A 19,556-nucleotide genomic window follows, 5' to 3' on the forward strand; every position below is an offset into this window, starting at 1 on the left:
CAAGGAGTCGCTGCTCATTTTTCTGAGGTAAGTAACATACATATTCTTTTTGCTAGCCCAAACCAACATCCCATGTATTAGCAGCGACTTCTCTCAGTCAGGTTGAGGTGTAGAGAGGCTGTAGTCAGTGATCAGATCCCTCTCACTCCTCCACAGTCCAAATATGGTCTGCTCCCCGTATCGGAAACAAGATGGCTACGAGTGTAACACTAAACTCGATGCCTCAAACGGGCCACAAACCAATGGGTGACGTCATGGTGACTACATCCATTATTTATACAGTCTATGGTTCTAACCTGTATAGCAATATAACAGGTAACAGGAAGTTAAGTGGGGGGTGCTGGGGTTTACTTTGGCTGAATTTGAGTTGCTACGCGGCACTGACTGGAGTTTTGTGACCTTAGACTGCACGCTATTTTCTGCTTTCTTGCTTCAGCTTTGTTTATCTTGAAATGGATATGACATCACGTTACTCATCACAACAATAAAAGTCCTCTGCATGGACTCATGGCATGGAGCCATAAAAAACACAAAAAAACTTACAAACCACAAACACAATAAGACTTTCACCTAGTTTAGCATCTACTGTCTCTGCAGAGCCCAAAACATTGGATTGAATTAGGTAAAACTATCTGCGTTTTTTTTTTTTTGCATGATTCATAATGATGTAGAAACAACCGTCATTGTCCTATATGCCATAACTAAACGTGTCTCTAATGTTTTCAAGTCGAGGTCAATTACTGAACAATCTCAGTAAATACTGTCGGACTGTCACAGCCGTGTTGAAAAGAACAAACGGATAAAAATAGGAATTATGAAACAACAAGAAGAAGAACAAGCTTGTCACACACGCACACACAAATGTCTCCTTTGCTCATATGCTAGTGTGAAGAGGAGCGGAGGAGGGCTGAAGTAGTAAGAGAATGAAAGGAAATGAGGATGATAAAGGCTGATAAGGTGGCAGTTAAGGTAGGATGTACAGTAGACTGGGCTAAATGAGTCTAGACGTTAAAAAACGACAGTGTCTGGTTCTTTCGTAATGGCAGGAAGGTTGTGTCTAATATCTGATAGAATATTAATGCAGCCTTTTATCTTCAATTAATGAGTTCATTAAATTCTAAACATTTAGATATTCGATCACATTTTAATAATGACATCTTGTTTTAATTTGGTTTAACTAGATGGATCAGGACATTTCAGTCTAATTTCAGATTTCAGTCTTGTGGTTTTACAGCCCACGTGCAAGGTTTTTTTTTTTTTTTTTTTTTTTTTTTTTTACATTTTATTGAGTTATCTGGTTAATAAAACCACATATTTGCCATTCTGAAAGCAATATATTGTCCCTTTTTTCAAATATACTACAAAAACACAATTAATGACATTTCCTGAAGACAGAGTGACCTGAACGAGTTGCTGAGCCCCGGAAATTGAGATTTCAGATTATTACTGCGCAGTAACTTATTGTCCGATGTTCCTACTTCCTCACGTTTTGTTTATCTACATTAGCTGACTGGTTTGACAAGTTTGATTTAGTGCCCCGACAAGATATACTGTGCGAGAGAGACATTTCCTTTCTTTATTGTGCAGAAATATTGCTCATGATATATGTTACAGTGTCTTGTTTTTGACAGTGCACAGCAGAGCGGAGATAACACTTTGATTAGCAGGTGTGGCGACGAATCAGACGGCCTCCCGGAGGCAGCGCATCTACGCGGCTTGGCTCGTCTGAACTTCACTCTGGGCATTGTAATGATTAGTCAAAGATTTGATGAATGTCGAGTCTAATTACTGGTCCTTCTTGCTCTGGGGTTGTCAATTATTCTCTCTTGCTTCGCTTCTTGTGCACCATTCACCTTTCCCTGCTGGGAGTGTAACCTGTGCGAGATTCGCAATGAGCTGTGAATCCCACTCCAACTCCAATTATCTTGAGTGTTCATCAGCTTCTGCAGCTCTGAGGCAAAAACATGTTCCAGCACTCTCATTGTGTCACAACTCAGACACTAGCATTTTGTTCCACAAATCAGCCTCGAAACTGAACGTGCTAAACAAATGAAGTACATGCAGCAGTGAACAAAGTTTGTGCAGTCAATTTAAGCCAGCATAAAAATAATGCATTTTTAAAATCTAAGACACATTATTAAATTATGGCTATTTTGAGCTGCTCTCGGGGAAATTAACAGAAATGGCTGATGTATAAGAAGAAAATGACAGGGAAGAGAAATTTTGGTTAAAATGTAGAAAGTGCAACCCAAGCCTCTCAAGATGGCGGCGCGCAGGGGTGAAAATGGACGAATTGGAACTACAGATCGCATCCAACGGTTTTGTCCGGAACTGCAGTGTCATTATCATCACTGAGACAGGAACTCGGACTCGGGTAAGAGCAGGGGAGGGGCCTCTGTGTATTTGTGCATAACAACTGGTGCAGCAACAGTAGGATCATTGACAACCACTGCTCTCCTGATTTAGAGGTTCTGGCAGTCTCATGCAGACTGATTTACAGAGAGAGCTGACAGTAGTCATTGTGACTGTTGTTTACATCACACCGAATGCTAACATTAGCACAGCACTTAGCCTCCTGCTCGCTACAACAAACAACAGACGAGCTGCTGCGGGTCTCTCAGCGGCTCCGCTGTCCCACGGCTCGTAGCGAGATCACCGGCGTTACAGCAGCGAGCGGTAGCGGGGCTAGTTGGTAGATTAGGCTTTTGCCAAATCCTGTCGGAAACCAGGCTAAAACATCCTTTTTCATGGTGAAACAGGAGTGTAAAGTCAAATGTTGTTCTTTTAAAATAAACTTTGGCTCTAAACTATCTACAACACTTTCTACAGCTAGATCGAAAGAGAGCTTCGCGTCTGCTGCAGCCATGTTGGATCTGTAAGAAATCTACAAGACTACAAGCTTCCGTCTGTCCAATAGTACATGTCATAGTCTTACCGTCCTGGATCCCTAAAACAGGGCTAAGAATCGGCCATGGACATCAGACCCTTTCGCAGTTCGAAATTAAATCGAGCGCGCAAGGCAGTATGGGTATACCCTGGCTAATCCGATCTGCTGAGTCCCTCTCAATCTTTAAAAAGAGACTGAAGAACTGAAGGCTCTTTTACTGAATGCCTTCACACATAATAATTGATGATTCAATTTAAAAAACTGTTCACATTGTCCTCATTCACTACCTAAAAGCACTTGTGTCCTAAAAGCACTTGCGTCCTAATAGGACCCAACTTAACCCATGGCACTTTCTTGTGTTGTTTCTTGACTTCATCTTTGCTTGTGTTGTATTAACTCTCAGATGTGCGTTGCTTTTGGATACAGGCGTCTGCTAAATGACATTGTAGAATTGTACAGTGTAGATCAGGAGTGGGAAATTCATTTTCCCAAGGGGCCACATGAGATACTGTGAAGGTTGCTGAGGGCCGGACTAATACGTATAAAAAGCAGTAAATTACCTTGTTTTGAGCTGCTCCTGGTAGGAATACATGTTATGATGAGACTATGTTAATGTGGAGTAACTCAAATATAGCAGTACAAATAGTAAAAACTCCAATCATTATCTCACATTTCCATTTATTTTAAACACAAAATGCATTTAAACCACAAAAACAATATAGAGCATGTATGTTATTGCTTTTTGCACAAAGTTAATATATTGCTGATTTACTGCATAATGGTTTTTCACAAGGTAATAAGGTCATCAGTGTTTTTGTGCAGAGCTGTGCAGGTGTGAATTCATGCACTCACCTACTTAAATTGCCTTCAAAATAAAAGCACTGCAGTTGTATTGACTTCTTATTTCCGGATAACCTCAAGCGGGCCGGATGTGGCCCCTAGGCCGCCTGATGCCTGGGTCTGCTGTAGATGATGGGGGTGGATAATGGGCTTCCAAAGACTTTGGACTTGACACCAGAGACGGGGGTTTGGGTTTTTAGGAGTTGTTTCATCTACATTTTTAGTCACCATAAATTATGCTCCTATTTTTACCAGTCCAGCTGTCTTCACGGACTTATAACAGCTTGACCCCGCTTGTGTAAACCCAACCTGAGGCATAATATCCCTTTTCAAGTTCTCTCGTTTTATTCACACAATAGCTATGATCGTGCTGTATTGTATTGTGTTCAATTCTGTGACACAGGCAGAGCACTGAAGCTGCTGCTGCTCTGTTACTGTCGACACGGTGTAAGGCTGCAAAGACTGCGGTTTTAGTTAAATATTAAAAAGGTAAACATGTCCCATCCTGTGTCCCCCCACTGTTGACTTTTTCAATATTTAACAAGTACAATGGCAGCTTTGAGGCCGACAGTGTGGCTTTAATTATCATAATGTGCATTGCATTATTGTCATAATGCATTTTAATAAGCTTTTCTATATGACCAAAACCTATTCATTCTTGCTCACACTCAATCACCTGGTCGTGCTGTGACGTGGAACACTTCGATCGGCTTTGTCCATGGACATTTCAATTTAAGTTTTCTTCACACTTTGTCCTTGTCAGCAAAAACATTATTGCAGTGTTACCTTGAACAGTGAATAATGTTCCATCCCACGACAACCAAGGTTTTGGTTCTCATTGGAGATTTGGATACTCTTTGGATACTCTTTGGATATTATTGCAGCTGCGTTATCTTCTTAGAAAACGAAAATATTAAAACTAGGACAAATATGGAGTTTGCTTTTAATTAAAAAAAATGAATGTTCAGTTATGTGAGGCTGATAAATAATAATAAACTAAAGGGTGTTGGGGTGTAAAAAGACTGTGCATGCTCTATTTTTAAGTTGTTCACCACCATCACAATAAGATTCATGTACTGAACAGGGACATGACATGTACAGTGAGTGAAAAAAAGTTGATACTATACTTTTTATAGTATAGTTTTATAGAGACAAATTTAAGAACTCTTATGAAAAAGGGGCTTCTAAGTCATTGAACAGGGTCGTTGTGATTGATGCAGGATCCAGGAGTTCACCTTCAGATTTTAGTAACACAAACCTCCATCTGTTCTGTTCAAAAGACCTTGAACTGCTCTGGCATTTTGGGTTTGAGTTTCCTCAGTTTTCGGCACATGAGATATTTAAAATGTTTACTCCCAGAGATTGTGAAACCATGCTGGGGAGATCTGCCCATCACTGACACAGTACCTGTGACAGCCTCAATCGCTTCCTATTTCATCAGAGCAGGCCTGTCAAATCCCACCATGAAACTGGTAAATATGCAATGACGGCGCATACATGTGAATGTGATGCGACTCTTCAGACGTTCTGAGAGGGGGGTGGGGATGGAAAAAAAAAAAGATAAATCAGCAAGAGTAAGTGAGAAAGTGTGCTTGAGGTAGAGAAACACATCCACCTATTTACCAGAGATCAGCGTCAACATTGTAACCCACATTCTGGGTCTTGGTGTGACACACTGCAGAAATACGCCATGGTCAGATACGTGTCTGAACAACGTGCCTTGTTATTGTCCTAATACTCGTTTCCCTCAGATTATACAGTTAGCTTCCCTCCTGCTGGCGATAGTGGGACACTAAAGGCAGATGTGGCGTATTGGGGTCCAAGCTAAGACTGAGCGAGAAGCAGACATTTCTGGGCCAGTTGATGTAACAGAGACGGGTAATTGGACCACTGGATGTACACGACATAAAGTCTGAGATGCCTTGGGTGATCGAGTGTCCTCTGTCTCCAAACCTTGCAGTTTTATAAGTTTCTCCAAGCATTTATGCTCCACATTTTAGCCATGCTTGCGGTGCGACCCTTGGGATGGGTCTATCAATTTAGTCCAGACTGAGAGATCTTAACAACAACGGATGGATGAACCGTCATGAGATTTAGAGAATTAATCCTAATAACTGCGTTGATCCCTTAACTCCTCATTCAGCAGCACAACAGCTCAGAACTGTGGGATGAATTGACACAATATGTAGCGGACCTTAATGGTCCCTGACGACTGCTGTGAATCCCTGACTTCCTTCAGCACCACTAGCACATTGACATTTGTGCTTTTGAGTGAAATATCAAAGTATTATAATATCACCGGAGTTCTTTGCTCCAAAAATGGATGCATAAAATGCTTGCTGTGTGCTTTGTTGCAGGTGTTACCCCCCTGATATTTCCCTTGCTCTGTATCTTTCTCTCTTATTGTCTTTGCTGCTCTAATTGCAACTCAAAACAATGCTAAAATTAAAGGATTTGGACTCTTAAATATCTCTTGACTGTGTGTGACACATTGCCCGATCTCATGGATAGCGTCTCTGATAATGAATGAGACTGGTCTCCCCTAAAAAAAAAAGACACCATAGGTCATTTGTACGGGCAGCAGTAGTTGCCGTAGTAATTATAAATGACGGAAGTTGCACGAACAGTTTTATACTTTTATAACGCCTAACTGGGAAGTATTTTTCCCTAAACCTTGATCAGTGGGTTTGTAGCCTAAATCCAACAAAGATGCAGCCTTTTATTTTATTATTTTACAACTGCAACCTGCGTAAAACATGCGTTTATAACAGGCGGCAACCTCTGGGTCTGAGCAGGGAGGCAAACCAGGGAGTGCCTTAAGCTGCATTCTACCAAAAATTTCAACAGGGGGCACTGACGAAGGTTGCATAAGGATTTGTGTCCATTTATTTCAATTCAAAATGAGAAAAATTCTCACTTGATTTATTACCTCAGATTTTTTTTTTTAGGACAACACTATAGTCTCAATCACTAGTAAAAAAGAAAATAGAAGATAAAGAATCATATGATTTGGGGTGTGGCTACCTTTGATTGACAGGTGGCTAAAAAGGCGAGCCATCATCAGGAGAGAAGCAGAACAATGCATATCCACGGCAACGTGTCAATTAAGTTATTTGAACATTTTGTTTATTAAAATGTCTTGTTCAGTGTTTGGTTGGACTAACAGACACTCCAAGGAGTCGCTGTTCAGTTTTCTGAGGTAAGTAACGTACATTTTGTTTTTGTTTTTTGCTAGCCAAAAGTAGCATCACAGTTAATGCTCCAGTTAATGCTAACATGAATTAGCAGCAGCTCCTCTCAGTCAGGTTGAGGTGTAGAGAGGCTGTAGTCAGTGATCAGATCCCCCTTGCTCCTCCACAGTCCAAATATGGTCTGCTCCCCGTATCGGAAACAAGATGGCGACGCAAGATGTCAAAGAGTGTAACACTGAACTCGATGCCTCAAACGGGCAGTCAACAAACTGATGGGTGACTTCACAGTGACTATGTCCATTATTTATACAGTCTATGGTTTTTAATGACGTTTGCGCTATTTTTCAAACTCTCCGCTCTGCTCTGTACCACGAAACGCTCATGTGGGTTGTAATGGGTGGTACTGACCAAAGACCTATTCTGTTGTTTGGGTTGGAGATTTTGTTGCGCCGTTTTGCCATTTTTGACTTCTGTTGCTAATTTCCAAATACTGCTGGTGTAATGTAAAGTCGCTATAACACGCAAAAACTTAAATGATGCTGATGTTACGTGCTGCAGTACTGAGCTAAATGCTACATGCAGCTGCACACAACTGCTAGCTTGGATGTATACTCTTAGATTTTTTTTAGTAACTTATTAATAATCCATCCACGATTTGATTTATTATATGCCAAGCACAATCTGGTGCTATCTCAGTCTGCATGTGATTCTTCTATCCTCCCCTTCCCATAAAGCAGTATGCTGATCTCCATCCTCTAATCCTTGAATGTTGTTCTATTTCATCTAAAACACAAACCTTAAATCATCTCCTCGTGTCTTTTAACAGCTTCAAGGTAACCAATGAATGCCAAAATTGGCACAGATATCCAAATTTTCACTTTCACTTCTAAATTAAACTAAAAACTGACTGAAGTGAGTATACTCACAGATACTCAACCCAGGGGTGAACCTGGGTTCTTGCATTGCATCAAAAGCCACAATTATGGACATTAGTTTATTGTGAGGAGCCACTTTCAGTTTAAAGCTCATTAAGGAGTTAACAAGGTTTATTAAATTACTCATTAAAGGAATCTTGAGGGGAAACAATTAGCTCTGACAAAACAATGATGCAGTAACGACGTGATAATAAGATTACGTTAAAATGTCCTTAGCAGAATACAGCTGATTTTCCTCACTTTATTTTAATGACTAGATAGCTGCCCTAAATTAGTCAGTTTCAAACAATCTTTTGGTGAACACATCAAGGAAATATCTTAAAAAGCTTCTTTTCACCTCTGAAATACCTCCAGGATTAGTCACTTCCTCTCCTTTAACTGACCCAGAAAGCTAGGTCTCTGAACTGTTTACTGTGATGCTCAATACTCCGGGGCTGTCCTGCCCCACTCTCAAACAACACATCCGACTCATTCTGAACTCAGTAGCCTTAAAACACATGAACCAGAAAACACGATTGCACGACCCTGACCTACTGTAGATTTCCCTCCATCAGCTCTGAATACCAGAACTTTGTGCCTATAAAGCCCAAATAGACTTTAAAAAAAAATCATGAAAACAACTTACCCCTCAGTACATCAAACATTCCCTACCTGATCTGCAAACCTGCAGCTCTCTTTTTGCTATTCAACATTACTTCCTATTCTCTAAACTCAATACCAAAAACCAAGCCACCCACTCACTCTCAGAGGGTGCCCTGCCTTTGAAAACGGGCGCACATTTCAGCAATTCAGACTGCTCATTATTGAAGTCCAGAGTCAAGACCTACTTATTTAGTAGAGTCAACTATCCACATTTGCTCACTGTACTGTGTAATCGTCGGTCTTGTCCTCTGATTCCCTCCTCAGAGTGGAGGCCTTGGAGCTCCTAGAGCTGATGTGACCAATGCTTTGTTCCTGTGGATATCATTGAATCCCACACAGTAGCTCTGCAGCAAATGCTACCAATGTGGAGGTAGTATTAAGTAGATAGAGTAGGAGGAAGTCATTTCAGTATTTTTTTTCACTCATGCATTGTTGTGTCGTTTAATTAAAATGCTTAAAATGTAGGCTAATGCACAGAATTACATGTAAAGGCATGTTTTACAATGTGCACACAAAAATGTCAACATAGAAAATATGAAAAAAGAGATATTTAGAAGATAAAAAGAAGTGTATAACCTACACATTGCAATGCATACATTTGCAGACTCGCAGCATGTTTTACAAGATGATACAAAGTCGTCTGATCCATAGTGTGATGCTTCCTGAAGACTAAAGCCTGAGCATCTTTTGAGGCTAGACTGTGCAAAATCTTGAAAGGAAATGCTTGAAGCCTTTCTGCAGTGTTCATGTGCAGATAGAGAGAGAACACGCAGCGTAGCCCGGGGCCAGAGTCTCGCCTGGATAACGATCAGTGAAATCCTGACATCATCTAAAACTGACTAAGCAATGCAAGAATTTAAGAAATTTGATATGTTCATGTCTCACATCTGGGAGCAGTGAAAACCTCGGCAGCTGTAAAGTAATTGATTACAAGAGGGAAGGTGTGAGTGTGTTTGGAGTATTTTGCCTTTTGAAAGCAGACAGAAAGCACCTGCTGCAACCCCACTAACAAAACATTACCACAAGTAGGTTGCCATGTCCTGTGTGCCACTGACTGAACTCTGGGCCGTTCGTTGATTCATGATGTTGCCAGGTGGAGCATGTGAGGAGAATAAAAAATTGTGTCTCGAATTGAGCCCTGAGAGACCCGTAAGGTGATATCTGCTGAAAAAGATGAAGCACTGTCCCTTGCAATGAGGTAAAAAGAGGCACAAAGCAAGTTTGACATACTGTGGTCACACACTGTATTTTCAAAATGGCAGAATTAGTCTCATAGAGGCTTTTTAATGGGGGGCACAGAGAGAAAGGGGGACATTCGTAAAATGAGCAAAAATTTGTTAAATTTCAAGCCTGACCTTTTTTGAGCAATAATAAATTGCATGATTAATAATTATTTTTTCAGTGTAGTAATTGAAGGCCAAATAAACAACCTTTTAATATTCTATTCTAAAATAATACCTTTTTCTTTCATGGTTTTTTCAAAGCCATGAAAGAAACCCCTCAAAAGGTAAAACTTGTAAAAGTGCTAAAACACGCTAAAAAACCCCTGAGCGGTCTAAAACATCTTCTGTAGCACAGTGAGGAGAAAGCTTTATCACATACCTGAACGGAGAGAGAGCACCTTGGGAGAACCCAGGAGGCTATGCTGTACTGATAGTTCATACATGGAGCTGAACCAGCAGCCCAGTGGTACCAAACATCCCCACGGACTGAGATACTACTGTTTCTGTTAAAGTCGAAGCAGATTTTGAGGCAAAATTTTGAAATGTCGCATTCATAAACAGGGAATCAGGGACGTTTCCATCAAATGGTTTAGATCGAATAAACAAAGCACTTTGTCAGAAGATGGTGGTGTAATGTGTTGCTGCAGGCTAATTCGTCAGTAAACAGGAGATGAAGTAGAGACTGTATGAGAGGGAAAAAACAAAAGACAACAAACAACAAAAAGAGGTTGCTAATTGGACAACTTTGGCAACCCATGAGAGAAAAAGGAGAGAAGTCTTCAATAACTGGATTCAACTGGGCAACTTCTAATCGTTCTTTCATGTCAGAGGAAACAGCTGATCAGTCATGTGAGTTAAATGTTCACTACATCAAAACAGAAAAAAACATTTCCATCTCCCGTTAAGCGCATTAGCTATTTTTTGAAAAAGACAAAAACATTTCAAGTGAGCATAAAAACTTTTTAGAAAGTTGGATTTTAGTGTTTCCATTTTAGTGCTTTTGTCATGCAAAACCTTTAAAACACACATATAAAATAATTGATGGAAACACAACTATTGTCACCCCTAAATAGCCTGACATCCATGGACAGATCAGGAGACAATGGGCATGTGGACACGTAAAAGTCTCCCTACTCCTCCTAAGAGAAGACTTTGTAGTTGTTTGCCGACTGTGTTTGTGGTTGTTCTCCATATTTTTTTCTTTGTGTCAATTTGTGGTCACCTTGTAGTTGTTTGTTTGTTTGTTGACTGCCCAACAGGAAATGTTAGCAACATTTCACTTTCTACAGAGGTTTGGTCCAATGCCCCTCGTTAGCCTGTTCAGTAATCCTAACAGAATTATATCAAAGACAAAAAAACCTGCACATTTTTTTACATCTTACAAAATGGTTAATCAACAGAGAAGTATGAGCACATGTCAGATTATGTATTCACAGTCACCCAGAGCTGCACTGATTGAAAATGTTTGTCGGCTTCTTAATTAATCACTTTCAGGGAATTCACTGTAGTTAATACGCAAAGGTGAATGGCATGTAGTAATTAATAATGGCTAAATAATGTAGGCCTTTTATATGAGTCACAGAATAGCTGGGAAATGGTACAAACCCACCGATCACAGCACTACAACGATGAGATTATATTGAATATATTGAAAATGAATTGTGCCACAGTTGTGAACTGACTTTGATAAGTTGTGTTATTATAAATAAAGCCCCTTGAAGTTTGAGCTGCATATAATCAGCTAGGTGTGATTTTCATTGTGTCATGCATATACAAGTGGCCAGCACACGCAGACTTCTACAAACACCACTGCTCTTGGCTCCTTATTTTCTTTCAGCACTCTCCAACAAGGGAACACCACACTAATGGTGATTGGTGTTTGTCCTTGCTGTTGATTGCTTCCTTTTATTGACTTTAATCCTTCCTCTGCACACCAAGTTTCTTTTTCATCTAGAGCATCCACTCCAGAAACTCTGTTACTTTGGTCTCTCCTCCTTTCCTGACCCCTGTAGCTCTTTAGGGTGACCTAAAATTCACCATTTCTGTTGCACCGGAACAAAATACCACAACTCTGGTATACTGCAGAATAAGACGGCTTTCCTTGGTGGCGATGAGGGTTGCAAAATGCACAGAATTTTCAAAGTTGGAAGTTACTTTCCAACTTTCCATGGGAATTAACAGGAATTTATGGGAATAAACGGGAATAAACAGGGAATTTACTTAATGTCTAGTTAAGTAAAGGTCTGCCCTGAACAGGGAACTTAAATATAGTTGGGGAAATATATTTTAGAATCATCTTGACTAAAACAACCAGATTTCATGCAAGTACACTTGAATATCTGCTATTTCTCAATCACATGTTCAATTCAACATTTGCATGTTGAATGGGACTTGTTTTTGGAGGGAGAAGGACTCACTTCGTTTTTTTTAATCATCTAACGTATGTTGAATGGGACTTTTGTTTGGCCATTTTTGGGGGGGGGGGGGGGGGGGTCATTTGACTTAATTTTTGAATGGGTGGAGTGATGAGTAATATTTAACTCAACATTCATTTTTTTGATGTTCAATGAAATAATTGATTGTTCATTTTATCAATCATTAAAACTTGATAAAGTTCTACTTACAAATACATCTGTTGAAATGTCATGTTTTTTTAAATTCTGAATATTCCCAAAATTCCCCAGCCTAACTTCCCATGGAAAGTTTTTGGAAATTTACATTACATTTTCCTCCCCTTTGCAACCCCAATTATAGACTTAATCAGCCAACCCCTTCAGCAAGGGTGTGAATGTAACAGATGTTCACTCATATGTAAAAGTCCAGCACTCCAGCTTTAAATAATCATACACTGAGTAATAAAGCTTCAAATGAACCTAATTTCACATAAAAAAACAAAGCCTTCCGGAGAATATTATATGTAGAGACTTGTTACAATATGAAGCAGCCCCCTGGTGAGACAAAAAAACTCAAAGTTCTCCAAAACCCACTAATCTTGCTACGTCATCCAGGCTGTCGAGCCGGCTCAGTGCCGAGCCGGAGAAACAACCCAGTGCTCAAGGCGGTCAATTAGAGCTGCATGATCAAATATGTCAAATGCCACATAAGGGCTCAAGACAAAGCGTGAACCATCTTCAGCATCTGCTGTTTATAGGAGGTCATCTTGGGCTGGCAATGGAATTTCTCCAGAATAGTGGCGTTTAAAAAAGGTTTGAATATAATTGGCATTGGTTGTTGTAATACAATGCCAATGTAAAATGTCATCCTCCCCTGCTGGTAAAAACTGCACTACAGCTGATTGTTAATATAATTTAACATGTATAGCTGAGTAGTGAAATTAACAATGTGGGGCCGAATGACTAATACCTGCATCAGCTTCATATCACATTAGCAATGATTTTTTTTTAACGTGATTATATTTCCCAACACAATCTAATATGATTCCCCAATAATTCAGTAAATAACACTGCCATGTTAGATTTTTTTCTATGATCAAAGTCAATCCTTGATAGAAAAACAGCATTTTAGAGTGGGTACTTGGATGTACTTATACAAAACAACACAAGACCTGGTTTATCCAGAAGGAGTTCAAGTGTTGCAGCATAGCAGTGTTTAAACCATATATAGAAAATAAATTACCTAAGTACCGGCCTTTTTTTGTAAACAAGACACGACTGAATTTTTCCTGAAGTGGTTCAAGTATTGATTTACATGGATCAACAAGGTCAAAATCATCTGTAAGGAGGTTTGCAGGGAGAACGCAACAACAAGCATGTGGTTTAAAACAAGTGCACTGTAAAACCCACTGGTTGTTACAACTTAAATATTTGAGTGTCAATGCTGCGAAATAATTTTATGTCAAGACAACAAAGGCAAAGGAGTTACCTCAAATGAATCTTGCTATTTGAGTCAATATTTTAGGTTAAAATGACTTTTTGCACAAATCTTGTTGTATTGAAAAGGAAAATTTTGTTATTATAACAAAAAAGCAACATTGGGTTTTACAGTGTGTAGTCTGTGAGACTGTGGCTGTAGAAAGAGGAAAAGTATTTGCTTTGGTTGGTTAATGTACTGTAACATTACTTTTTTTTAAACTTGCTTGGTTACAGTGTTCCACAATGAGAAAAGTAACTCATTAGAGTACTTTTACATTACCAATAATGAAACCCTCCCTTGCACATATTGTGAAGATGACATGCTGCCTGTCTGCCTCTGAATCTATTGACTCCATCGCCATTGCAGAGCCTCGTCCACAGCCTATAATCCTTAACTCTGCAGGCTGATAACAGGATAACAGGTGCAATATCCCCTTTACATCTTCCTTTTATTGCATTACGAACACATGAGGGTTCATGCATATACCCTCAGTAATTCCTACCACATATTATCTCTTTTGCAATTTGCAACTGCAATGAATAAAAGGTTGAATTACTTGGAGTATAGGAGAGTAAATAGAAAGTGAGGATACCTGAGGGCTCTTGTGCAGCCTGTGACTGCTAACGATCTGCCAGGAAACACATCAGGCACAGCTGGCTCATGAACACAAACCTGGGCTTGCCTAGATAACAGTACATTATGTTTCAACATGCATCGTGTTAACTAGATCGATGCTTAGTTTCTTACTACGAAGACAGAAATGCTGTACTCTCTCCCGTTTCGCTAGCTGAGCTACTCGAGCGCTGACACACCTTTCACTATACACAGCTGTCCTCCATCAGCTCTCAATACCAGAACTGTGTGTTTTTGAAGCCCAAATACACTTTAAAAAAAAATCATGAAAACAATTTGCTCCTTTTCATTCACATATTTCCTACCTGATCTGTAAAAACTTGGTGCAGCTCCACTTGCTGATGCAACAGTCCTTGGTATTTATCTAAGAAAAATTGTGCCATTCGAAATGGAAACTGGCGTACGTTTCAACAATTCAGACAGTCAGACTCAGTATTACCCTCAGTGGAGTAGGAAAGAAACAGAAAGGGTGCTAATTATTGATTATTAAATTATTATCATAAACTATTAAATTACTAAACTGATTACTAGAAGTACAAAACAAATACACACATAAAGGTAATGTTAATACTTACCCCCAGCACTTCCTGACTGAATTAAAGTGCTTTATTTGAAAAAAAAAAAAAACCCACTGATCTTTTGCACTTGAAATATAAGCTAGAAACAAAAAAAAGAAAAAAGAATTCTGGAATGATAGGATGTCAGAATACCAAAGTATCTCTTGGAAATAAAAAAGCTCTGAGTCAGACTCCAAATAAAGAAGAGGAAAATGAACAATCCAAAATGACAAATGCTCTTCAAGTACTTCTGTCAAAGTTAAACAATCACAAGTAAAGTGAACGCCAATGTGATGAGTCATGGTGATGATTGGAGTGAGGAGGAAGGAGAAAAGAAACACACTCACCATGTCTGTATCCGACACTGGCCCAAAACTCGTCACATAGATGTTTGTCCTCACTTCTGTCACACTCTCTGACGAGAGAAACAACAAGAAGCAGAGAACATTACAGTGAAGTCTGTGCACAAAAAGCTTTGCAGCAGCTCTGTCTGTAAGCTGATTGTTTGTGTACATGACGGTGAAGTTTGCCTGATGGCATTTAACTAAGCCGCTTCGCAAAAATTCAGCTGTAATCAAGGGTTAGAGAGGAAGACTTCAAACTGGGGAAAACCAGATTTGTGCACGCTTGTGAAGAATTTGTGCCCCGGTCGGATGGCTTAATACCTGGATTCTAACAGTATTTGTGCACCATTTTGTCAAAACCATGTCAACTTTGGAGTGCAGCAGATTGCAGGTTTTAGGACATAATACTGGACCAATGGTATTAGACACACAGTACTCTCGGTGTTTGGCCCGGGAGGGTTTCTTCAACTTCAATTTAGGAGCAAAATGTTGCTGTGAGCAGCTTCACAGATGTTTTGTAAGTCTTTAGTTCAGTAAAACTACCATTTGTTTGGCTCAAGACCGTTTTGTCCACTACAGCATAAAATCTGCTTTGGGCCAGGCCCAAGTGTGTATCTTTGGAGAGGAGACATCCCTTTTGACCCAAAATAATTTTAGTTAGCCTGCCCCAAAAACATTAAACAGTCCCTAAGGGACTACTGGCTCAGGAATAATATGCAGCAGTCAGCGTTAATGCAGCTCTCAGTTGGTTTTTTATTCAAATAATGGGCACACTTTACTGCTATTAACACAACTCTATGCACACATTATAATCACATTAGGCAGGATGTAGTCTATTGTAATATGGATCTGTTATGGCTGTTAGAAAGTTTGTCAGCTCTGTATGTTCCTACAGTGTAGTTCTTTAATCATAATTACATGTATCATTGCACGTTACGTTACGTTACAAGCTCCATTACTGCTTCAGATCTGTCACAATGATTCATGAGTTAATCTTGATAATGTAACAGTGATCTAGTTGATCATTATACAGTTAATTAGTCAGATCATTTAAATGGGGTATTAATTGTGAGCTGTGGAGTAATTGTTTCCAAATACTTCACAAATAGTTAGAATAATGCATTAAATAGGGCGTGATATGAAAGTCGTGACAGATCAAAATTTGCCCTCCTCAGTGTGGGCTGAATCAGCTCCTCTGGGCCAAATGTGTGAAGCAGACTTTTGGGCCACTGGTGAGACAAATAGCTGCTCCCAGTGGTGCAACAACTAGAGAGTGATGAGGCTTTTCTCAAAATGTGAATAGATCCTCGGCTCTAACTGCGTCCCAGATCTAACCGACCACCCACAGGTGAAGTCTCCAATCCTCTGGCAAAGGGCCCCCTTGAGAGAGGAGATCCACTTCCACATTAATCATTCCTGTGACACAAATAGCTCTCACAAATGCGTGATTATCACAACACCCAGTCAGCAGTTTGCATGGCAGGGGAACAGAATGAGTTGCCCCGTTTCTGTTAGCAACAATGCACCAGAGCATAGGGCAGAGCTAATAGATGCCACTGAAAATGAAATTAAATGGGTTTTCTCCACTTTCTATCCCGTCTGTTTGTCTGGGATGGTCTCATATGACTGTGGGTGGTGGCTACGGGGATGGCCAACAGGAGGAAGATTGGTAGCCTTGTTCATGTAGAAGCTGTTGACTTTGACTGAGTGTTCTGGCCATACAGAGGAGGGCTCCAACTGTTTGCAGGTAGATGGTTAGAATATTGAAAAGGATGTAGATGAATGTAGATCCATCTGCAACACATGACTGATGCACCCTGTCCTGCTATCAGAGAATGGCACATGTAATATCAACTAGATTTATACTAGAACTATCCATAGTGTTTTCAGTATTGCTCGTATTGTACGTCTACTCAATTAATGCTAAAAGTCATAATCAAAATAATTTTGGTCGATATAAAAAACATCAAATTACATTTTTTTTGTATTTCTACATTTACACATATCGTCAATATTGAGCAGGACATATTCTAAATACAACCATTTTTTTCAAAAGTTTTGACAAATTATGTAAAAAATTGTTATATACCATAGTGTTGCAATGTAAACATGGATTGCATTTTTTCTCATTTTAGTTCACATTTATTCATTGTATGAATCACTATATTCATTGACTTTGGAAACATCATGCATTTATTGTCCTATTAACATTGGATTTTATTTAACTTTTCTAATAAATCAACTGAAAAATAAAAACAGAAATAAGAATGAAAGGGGGGATATATACATAATACATAAAAATAAATTGGATTAAAAATTATTTTAAAAATAACGTTATTACACTTGCACTTAACCTACTGGAAATGACAGCCAATTAAAATAAAACAACCTAATAATTACATTCTACAATGTAGACAAACAGTATCTGCAGTGAGAGACTTTTACAATAATAAGCCTTCATTGAAATATCGGTTAATATATCATAGTGCATGCAATAAATTCAAGTAAAAACCATCTTCAACTTTTAAAGTAATGATGCTCTCTTGGCCTATGGATCAAGTGTAATATTGCAGCCAATCAGAATGATTTGTTATAATGCTACTGGTGCTTGTGGCTCAGTGAGAATTTGCTGAATATTAGAAGGTGCAAGCCATGCTGTTATTGTATGTGGTTGCTGTGTTTCCACTGACTTGCCCTGCCTCTAATAGTCTCTTGGGTCTGGGGGAAAAGCCTGCTATGTTTCACTGCACCACACAGGTCTGAACATTGAGGTGCTGCTACAGAAGGAAACCATCATGACTGTATGGGTTGTTGAACCCAGAGTCCAGCATCTTCTGGCCCTTTGAGATGTGAAACTCCCCACAGAGGCTAACATGACATTAACGTCTTGTGCCTGGTTCCTTTCTCTGGTTGCTGTCATGGAGTCCAGGTCTTCCAGCCTGGTAGCCATGCTAGTGGCTTCAGCAGCAAGCAGTAGAGCAGAAATGACCATTCCAGCTGGCTGGCTGGGAAATGGCAAAGTCTGCTTGAGCATGTGGACATGCAGTTTGTTATCCTTGGGGTGTAAATATTTGGATGAAATGGCATCAATTAGAGGGATTTCTACTGACATGTGCTCATTTGCCATTTGGGCTTGATTGAACAAAGATTTTCACCCATGAGGGACAGCAGATTTTCTACATAAAGTGACATGACAGTGTGTTCCCTGTGTTGGTTGGTCATTCTGTGATCAAATATCATTGGTGCAAAGGGACAATATTGAAATATATCATCCTTAAGATACAGCTGTATTTTGAAATTCCCAATTTCTTTTTCATTTAAATGTCTGAAAAAGCTCAGTACTAAAATGGTATAATTGCATGTAACTGTGTTAACTCTGCATATTATATCATCTCATTTTAATTTCAGGGCCCTGAATCAAATTGAATAGAAATTGACTGTGGCAGACTCAACTGACTTATTGTCCAAAGAATCAATATAATATCGTATCATGATGAAACTTGTGATAACATCCCAACTTTTAGATCAAGGGGGACTTCCATTTGACTTCTACTGAAATAAACTATTTAGCAAAGTGTTAGCAAGACCAGTATAGTGTCTGATAATTATTACAGCAACAAGCATAATGTTAATGTCAGTGAGAATAGTATCCTGTTCTTTCTACCAGTCCATCTGCTGGTTGCGTAGACAAGTCAGGTTTCCTTCTTTTACCATAACTCTGTTTTTTGTAACTTTTTGTCAACAGCTTAAACAGTTCCACAGTGGGCAGTCTGTGATTTATCTCATATACTGTGTAGTTTTTCTTACCTCCCAGCCCAGGACGTAGCCTGTTGTCATATCCATCCAAAAGCCTGTCTAGGATTCGGGTGAAAATGGTGATATTGTCTTTACTATCATCAGGTAACGGCTCTCTGTGTCCAACTACTGCCCTGCAGGAACAAATGGAGACAGGGAGGAGTCAAAGGGTGAAAATCATATAAAATGCAATAAAAACTTAATATAAAAACTGATATATTGTTCCTCTGAAGCTCTGAGACTGGCATTCAGTGGCCAGTGGTGTGAAAGCCTGCTGTGTGTTGTCAGCCATTGCAAAGTTGATCTATATTCTCTTCTATGCACCACACAAATAGATATATTAAAGATGTGTTAAAACAATACAGATTCCAGCTTTCAGTATAAATGAATGATGTGACGATGACTTGAGTTCATTTTATTTGGGAATTTAAACAATTCTGTATCATCCAATGCTGTAAATATGACCCCTTTCTGTTAAGCAATTATTTCTAATTCCACCTGCCTGTTTAACATTTCTCTCACACTCTGAATCTCATGCAACAATCAGCCTCAGGCTTCAATCAATATTTGGATAATAAAGTCTGGTGTTTGTTTTGTTATATTCTTCTTTAAGGGCTCCATATTTAGAAAAAAAAC

The 19,556-nt window shown here is 39.3% G+C and overlaps 1 protein-coding gene across 2 annotated transcripts in view; it reads right to left on the minus strand.

Moving 5' to 3' along the window:
* Nucleotides 1–19,556, minus strand: part of gabra3 (gamma-aminobutyric acid type A receptor subunit alpha3) — a 112,554-nt gene that overhangs the window by 34,825 nt on the left and 58,173 nt on the right. For both annotated transcript variants that reach the window (XM_059351564.1, XM_059351565.1), the window contains exons 3-4: nucleotides 18,933–19,054; nucleotides 15,129–15,196 (exon numbers count right to left, since the gene is read on the minus strand). In XM_059351564.1, the coding sequence (XP_059207547.1) occupies nucleotides 15,129–15,196; nucleotides 18,933–19,054 (190 nt within the window). The remainder of the gene's footprint in view (nucleotides 1–15,128; nucleotides 15,197–18,932; nucleotides 19,055–19,556) is intronic.

The sequence above is a fragment of the Centropristis striata genome, chromosome 15 (assembly GCF_030273125.1).
Source record: "Centropristis striata isolate RG_2023a ecotype Rhode Island chromosome 15, C.striata_1.0, whole genome shotgun sequence".
Taxonomy (NCBI): domain Eukaryota; kingdom Metazoa; phylum Chordata; class Actinopteri; order Perciformes; family Serranidae; genus Centropristis; species Centropristis striata.